Here is a 7,873-nt window from a genome sequence, read left to right as displayed (position 1 = left end):
AAAAAAAAAAAAAAAAAAAAAAAAAAAATGCTGGTAATACAAACAGGAGATTCACACACCTGCTGACCAACCTAAGACTTCCCTGGGATATAATCGAGGTATGGGAAGAAACTGAAAAAGAGAAAAAAAGTTATTATGAAGGAATGCAAGAAAGAATCTGCCATAACTGTTAACATGAAGAGTAATTTACTCTCCGCTAATTTCTAAGCAGAGCATATATGAAAGAATACACACATACGTGCATTGAGAGTCATCTCTATGTATCTATCTAGAAATTCTTTATTTTTAATCTTTAATGGGTCATGATTTTTACTTTTCAAAAGCTACTAGGGTTTTCTCACATACAACTACTATGTAAGTTCCATGAGGGCAGGGATTGTTGTCTTTCTTATTCACTGATTTCTTCAGCCCTTAAAAACAACACACACAATAGATATTCCACTTTTTTTTTGTTTTGTTTTGTTTTGTTTGTTTTTTGTTTTTTTTTTTTGAGACAGGATCTTGCTATGTAATTCAGGCTGATTTAGACTCACTATGTAGCCCTGGCTGGTCTTTGTGGTGATTCTCCTGCCTCAGCTTCCTGAATGCTAGGATTACAGGTGTGTGTCACCATGCCCAGGTCAATATTCCACTTTTTTTCTGGTGGCATTGGGGGTTAAACCTGTGTGCACTCTACTACTGAGCTACACCCAGAGCTCTTTATTTAAAGACAAGGTCTCAATAAGTTGCCTAGGATGGCCACAAACCTGCATCCTCCTGCCTCAGCCTTCAGAGTAGCTGGGATTACAAGCATATGCCACCTCACCTGATTCTGAAAATATTGTTTAGATAATGACTAAATGTGCCACAGACATACAAATAAATGTATGCTCTGTTCAAGGGATATCAAAGGCCTACATTAAATCTCAAGCTTATGGGTTGTATCATGTCTGTTTGTCCTTATCTAGTGGTCTAGTATTCTGACGTACTTTGCAGTAATTATAATTCCATTTCTTATCAAGTTCCCTGGATTTTTACATTTGGTATATACAGGTTTATAACTGTGCCCTGCCACCACGTGATGACCCTGTTTACTATGGTTAGGATTTTTAATCTTAAGTGCCCCTCTGTCTGATTTTAATACAATTCATGCTTTCTTTGTATTTATAGTCACCTGACATCCTTTTGTCCATCTTTTTTTTTCTTCACCTTTGCCCTTCATGATAAGTGGTTTTGTTATAAATAACATATAAGTAAATTTTGTGTTTTAACCCCATTTATCAGTTTCTGCATTTAAATAGTAATTTTTGGCCGTTCACATTTAGTGTAATGAGTGACAGTTAATTTTTCTGTGTTTTTGTTACTATTTACTAGCATTGTTCTTGGTTTCCTTACTTTTGTTGGTTTAATCAAATTTATTCTAGTTTTTCTTCTGTGAATGTGAGAGTTCTACACTGCTGTTGTTCATAGTTTCCCTGTGTTCAAAATCAGATATATAATTTTATCTTTTTACTTTTTTAGGGGGTAAGGGGCTTGGCTTTCTGAGACAGGGTCTTGCTGTGTAGCCCAGGCTGGCCTCAAACTCCAGGCTGCCCTAGCCTCTCCAGTGCTAGGATTACAGGTATGTGCCTCTCTACCTTTTTACTTTAAACAACACAATACCAACTACTACCTTCACCACCTCTCCCCAGGAAGGCCAGCCCTTAAAACGCCCTCATTTCCTTCTTCTCACCCCGGATGTTGTTACCAGCATGAGCCTTCTCACCCAAGACCCCATTCCTGAGGTGCAGACTACACGAAGCTGCAGAGGATGATCGGAATTTTCCTTGTGGGATGCTCATCCTAGCTCAACAGTCTCATTCACCTTTAAACCCAGGTGTTGGCAGAAGATAGTCAGGGGTCAAATTCTGTCTACTACTTGTTTTTTGTTTGTTTGCTTGCTTTTTGTCTTTCTGATACTGGGGATTGAACTCAGGATCTTGTGCTTGTGAGCCAGGCAAGGTACCACTGAGCTAAATCCCTGGCTCCTGTTACTTATTTTTGTATGGCTTCTGAGCTAAGAGTGATCCTCAGATTTTTCTGATGGGTTGAACAATGTCTTTTAAAAAGAGTATTTCATGACATGTAAAAATGATACGAAATTCAAATTTTAGTGTTTTTAAAAAATTTTACAGGACAGTGCCACACATTTATGTACTGTCTGGGCTTCTTTTGTGCACAGTTGTACAGCTGAGAGGCAGAGACGGAGGGTGGGTGTGTAGAGAGAGCGCACAGAGCTCAGGAACTGTGGGCGATAGCAACGCAGTTTAACTCCGTGGCATCTCGCCCAAGCACAGCGCTGTCCTTTATTATTACTGCACACCTGTCACGTCAAAAGTAAGGGCAAGAACAGGGCACTTCCAACGTCACACTCTCAAGGCTCAGTGGGGTGTGGATTCTGGTTTTAGAGTCTCACAGGGCAGAGCATTGTGTTTATTATTAGCTGAGCTAACAGAATACAACACATACTGACATCACAATGTTCCCAACTCACAGAAACACAATGGTAAGAAAAATGGGAAAATTTAAAACAGTATATCTCATCACTGCAGACACAAACATTTAAAACTGAGAATTGGGCTGCGACCCAAGTAAGTTTTGAGTGGCTCATTTGTTGGTCGAGCAAGGAAAGCCATTACCAGGGTAAGTTAATTAAATTGTGTTTGATTGCAGCAGTTGGAAAAAGTATCCAGAGAAAATAAGCTCGTTGAAGATTATTAGATTTGGGGCAAGAACAGTTAGTTGCTCAGGCGTGGCCCATAGGCCATCGTCTGGTCTGTGAAACGCCAATGAGTCTGGCCACATCTGCTGGGCACGGACCACGTCATGGTGTGAGGCGCAAAGCAGGGCACAGGCCTGGAGGATACAATGGGGGGCTGGACAGGTGGCACTGTCTCCATGCCAAATGCTACCCTCAGCAGTGTACATTTACAGTACCCTGTTCTTCTTTTCTAGACATTACTACCAGAAGCAACAACTTACTGTTCATTATCCGCCTCTGCTGTGAGCACAAGAACATTGTCCCTCTTGAATTTCCAACGCCTGGCATCACACTGGGAGGTCAGTAACCACCTGACTACAAGTGAAAGGAGCCTTTTCCAGGCCATAGGCACAGAAGGCCTGTGCCTAGGCTGCCCCAGGTTCACCCTCCTCCATCATGAATTGAGGATGGTTCAGGGGCTGGGGCCTAAGCTGGCTGTGTTCACAGAACAGCTTGGGCTGGGAGCTGCTGGCAACCCAACCTCCCAGACCCCTCTCTGCACAAAGGAGTGCCCAGGGAGTTGGCAGGGACCATGATGCAAGTAGGAACTTCTACAGATACCAAGCACACCAAGAATGATGAGCCAGGACAGCCACACCCAGCGCCAGCCTAACATTCAGGCCTGCACACTCCCAACAGCCTCAGGTGATCCTTATGGGCCCTGTGATAATAGGGCTTCAGAAAAGAGGAGATCCAAGCCCCAGAATTTACTCTTGTGACCCTTAGGTTTAAAAATTAGTAATAATAGAAATAAGCACATAATAGGAGACAAATATGGATCTTGGGCCCTTACATCCAAGCCCATTTCACCTTCACCCAACCCCACAGTGCAGCACAGAAAAACAGGTCCAGGGGGAGCCCTTCAACCTGCCTAGGTTTCCATGGAGAGGTGAGGATATTGGACCCAACTGGCCACGCTGATCTGAAACTCTCTGAGCCATCTGGACCCGCTCAGAGCAAACAGGGCTACCCCGGAGCCTCGCTGGGAAGTCTCGCCTCTGAGCTGGGAAGTCACCTAAGCAAGAGACAGCACCATACATGTGAAGCTAGCTGCCTGTCTGCCTTGGGATGAATGAGTGGACGGAGGTGAGGTGGCTGCCCAAAGCACATAGCTGTTACCTGGTTCGGTGAGGCTTTAAGCCTAGACTGTGGGACTGAGTTCAATGCCTTACCAACCTCACACCAGAAAGAAAGTTCCCCACCAAGGAGGCTCCAGCTTCTCAAGGACAAAATCTCTTGATACACTGGGCAAGGCTCTGTCCATACAATGCAAAGACAGCAGCCCATAGGCCATCAGTGCCTTGGTCACCATGTGACCTAGACAACTCACTTCATACCTCATGGGCTGCTCTTCAGTATGGCTGCCTGTGAAGTGGGCACCAGTGCCCTAGGCTCAAAGCAGGAAGAGAATTTACTTTCACTGAATTACTGTGTCGAGTTTCAATTTTCTAACTGTGCATTTATAATTATAGGAGGAAGTGACAAATTAGAAAAATATATACATCAGAAAAGTAATCCCCTCCTCATAGTATTAACAAGGGTTAAAAATAATGCATGCAAGGGCTGGGAGTGAAGCTCAGTGGTAGAATTCTTGCCTAGCACTTGTGAGGCCCTGGATTTAATCTTTAGTAATAAAAAAGGTGTGCAGCTCAAAAAGGCACCCAGTAGTACTTAATACATAGAGTGGGGAAGTAGGGGAGGCGGGGGGCAGGAGGCCCACTCATTCCTTCCCCCAGCCCACAGGGAAACACATGGGAGGGAAGCAACCCCTGGCATCAACTAGGGCTCAAGGCACTGGGCACCCCTGAGCTTTCCATCCTTACAGGAGCCTCAGGAAGCCCCTCTGTCCCCATGTAGGGCTCACAGTGCCCTGGGCACAAATCCAGTCATTCAGGAGGCTGGCCCAGCTGGAGGAAGCCTATGCCATCAGGGTAACAGACGTGGGGTTTGGACACCAGTTCTGTGGACTACTAGGGCTTGTGGGTTTCCCTGGATTGAGCAGAGAGAGGCTGGGGCCCTGGTGTTTCCCAGCCCCGCCCCACTGTCTCTGGAGGCCTGGGTTGGTGTGAAAGTCTGTTCACTTGTTCCTCACAGATACTCTCTCAATTCTTGGCCAGGCTTGAAGGACAACTAGACCTGAAGCCAGACCAAGAGGGACGTGGATATTTTACTACAGAATAATTATACTCCACAATGCTGCTAATTAATCAAGCTGTACACAAAGCATATACACTTGATTACCATCTTCAATCAGCATCTTGAGGCTGTGCTGAGGCTAACGGCCCCAGGCAGGCCCCGCCTCCTCATAAGGTCCTGAGGGTGTTGGAGGGATGGGAGAAGAGGACCGGACCAGAGTAGGAGAAAGCCTCCCTGGACCTGGGGGTGGGGGATCAGAGTCCAGAGAAAGAAACAGGTCACACAGGCTCCTGAGCAACCACTCCTGACGGCACTGTGGCAACTGCTGGGGGCTGGTAGGAGGAGCCGCTTTGTACTCCCCTGAGGACAGCAGTGCTTGCTGAAGGCTTAGGGTGGACCCTACTGGAGTCTCCAATGCACTGGGCTCAGAGACCTGGGCAAGACTCCAAAGCCTAGTCAAGTCCCGGGACCACCCACAACCATCCCTGTTCCACTCAAGCCACAGCCAGGGGGACAGTTACAGGGGACAGTAAGGCCTGGTAGGCACAATACCCAGAGTGCAGGACAGATAAGGGTGGGCACCCACCAGGAGGTGACACCAGCTCTCAGGACAAACTGCGTGTCATATCTGCCCTAATGTCAGGCCTGTAAACTAAACCTGCACCAGGGACAGTGAATTCAAGGGACACCAGCTGTCCAGTGACCAGAGCCCCACAGCTGTGTCACCTTGACATCCCTCCTCTTGCTCTCTGACCCCTTCCCCCACTGTGCAGGCAAGGCCAGACCTGGCCTGGCCAGTGCTGCAGCAGCGTGCCCCGTGGACACAGGCAGCTGGGGTGGACGCAGAGCCATGGAGGGCAGGAGAATTGGGGCTGGGTTGGGGGCCAAATGCTGGCACATGACACCAGCTGCAGGAGAGGCCAGATCTGCTGGGCTCTGTGGGGACAATCACCACATGGATCAGTGGAGGGCAGGGTACAGGCCCTGGCCCTGGGGGACAGCACAGAGATCTCCTGGTACTGTGAAGGGTGGGACGGGCAGTGGGCCATTGAATAGGATGAGCTCACCCGTTCCACGAGGCCATGCTTGTGCTTCAGCTTGTACACCTTCAGCAAAGGTAGGACACTCTCCGCATAACTCCTGTCCTCCAATCCGTGCAGCAGCAGCCCGTGGAAAGCCAGCCGGCACGTGTTAGCATGGATATCCGCATCCAGCCGGGAGCCAATGACCAGGCTCAGCCGTGGGCAGGTGACGGGCTTCTCGAACTCTACGAGGGCCCACTGCTGCCGGGGGCAGTGGCCCTCTGCAGCCTGACCTGCCTGCTTGCTGGCCTCATCACTATCTGCTGCTGCTGGCATTGAGTCTTTGCACAGGTACCGCTCCTGGAAGAGGTATTCTTGAGAGAAGTCGAAGGAGTCCAGTACAGGCTCTTGGTCAAAGCTGTCGGGCGCAGGGCTGAAGAACAACAGGCGGCCCATGACCGTCTCATGGCCTACCGTGATGTGGAACTTGGCCTTGGTCTGCAGGGGCCCTCGGAAATATGAGATCTTCTCCACAGAGAGGATGGCCGCATGGATGGTGTGCAGTGACTCAGGGGTACACACCAGCCCACGCTCCAGCAGCTTGGGGTCAAACTGGGTGACACAGATGCCCAGCCGGTCTCCCTGCATGGCTGAGGTGACAGGTGTGTGGAACATCTGCATGGACTTCACCTTCTTCACCACCTGACCAGGAGCAAGAAGGACAGCATGAAACCAACAGGCCTTGGGGTTGTGTGAGCCTGGGATACTCCTGCCCCTGTGCTCCTCAACACCCATCTGGCTCCTGGCCTGGGGAGAAGGCACAGGGATGACCAGCTGAAAGGAGGCGAGGGGCCACCCTGACCCTTGCTAGATAGAAAAGGCATCACCCTGAGGACCCAAGACCCTGGACTGCCACCAAGGAAGGTCAGGCCTTACAGTGGGCTGCCTTTGTATCTTTATCCTCCTGGTCCCCACTCTACCCAGGCTCCTGACCCTCCTTCCCTAGCCTTCTGCACAGGCACTGCTGCCCAGCCCAGCCTCCTGCATCCTCAGCCTGCCAAGCTGAGCCCCTGCCCTGTAAAGCCCAGTTCAGGCCACTGCTCTGGGAAGTGTATCCAGGCCCCAGTGGGTAGGACTTGTCCCTGTCTCTGCAGCGGCTCCCAGCCCTTCTGAAGGATGCACAGCTGGAGGCATGGTCACTGTCCAATCTGGACCTATCACCTGCCTGCTGGCTCTAGACTGCCGGGCAGTAGGGTCTCTCTCCAGCTATGCCACCAATATACCTTCAGGACATGATATGGGTATCAAGCCAGCCCCGCTCCAAGGGAAGGAACAGAGCAAACTCATTCCTGAGAGCTTAATATCTAGAAGCTGACAACAAAGTGATGTTATATTAATAAGGTTTATATCAGTAATAATTATATAACATGTAGCACATCTAGCACACACCATGAGAAAACAGGACAGGATGTGCTACAGAGCAGACCTGAGGCCTGGGTAGTGCTGGCATCTGCTGATGGTGGTGGGAGGCCTCTGCAGAAGCAATGTCTGAACTCTGAGCTAAGACCTGAGCTTAAGGAGCAGCAGCCCTGGAGACCCACAGCAAGGGACTTTGAAGGGGACGAACTAAATAGGGCCAGGCCTGGAGGCAGGAGAAGTTCACTAAGGCCGAGAAATAAAGACGCAGAAGGGCTACTGCCGGGGTGGGAGGTCAAGGCCTGGGTGCCTGGGCAGCCCCAAGCAGGGTTTCTAGGAAGTCACCCAAGCATTTAGGCAATGGGGTAACTTGATCTTATCTCGGTTTCTGCAAGATAACACTGAGACGGCACCTCGCAGATTTCAGCTTCCACAGTCTGCAAATCAGGAACAGACACAGAAAAGCCCCTAATTAATGCTCAAGAGGTGGATGAACATTCCAACTGCGATCTGCTCTCTG

General features: G+C 49.2%; 1 protein-coding gene across 2 annotated transcripts in view; it reads right to left on the bottom strand.

The window, feature by feature from the left end:
* The window catches only part of Eefsec (eukaryotic elongation factor, selenocysteine-tRNA specific), a 184,689-nt gene that overhangs the window by 40,672 nt on the left and 136,144 nt on the right, over positions 1-7,873 (bottom strand). For both annotated transcript variants that reach the window (XM_010617323.3, XM_010617315.3), the window contains exon 5: positions 5,983-6,639. In XM_010617323.3, coding sequence (XP_010615625.1) covers positions 5,983-6,639 — 657 coding nt within the window. The remainder of the gene's footprint in view (positions 1-5,982; positions 6,640-7,873) is intronic.

The sequence above is a fragment of the Fukomys damarensis genome, unplaced genomic scaffold, assembly GCF_012274545.1.
Source record: "Fukomys damarensis isolate Sample0158 unplaced genomic scaffold, DMR_v1.0_HiC HiC_scaffold_37, whole genome shotgun sequence".
Taxonomy (NCBI): domain Eukaryota; kingdom Metazoa; phylum Chordata; class Mammalia; order Rodentia; family Bathyergidae; genus Fukomys; species Fukomys damarensis.
The sequence above is the reverse complement of the archived record's forward strand: the minus strand, read 5'-3'. Positions and strand labels throughout refer to the sequence as shown.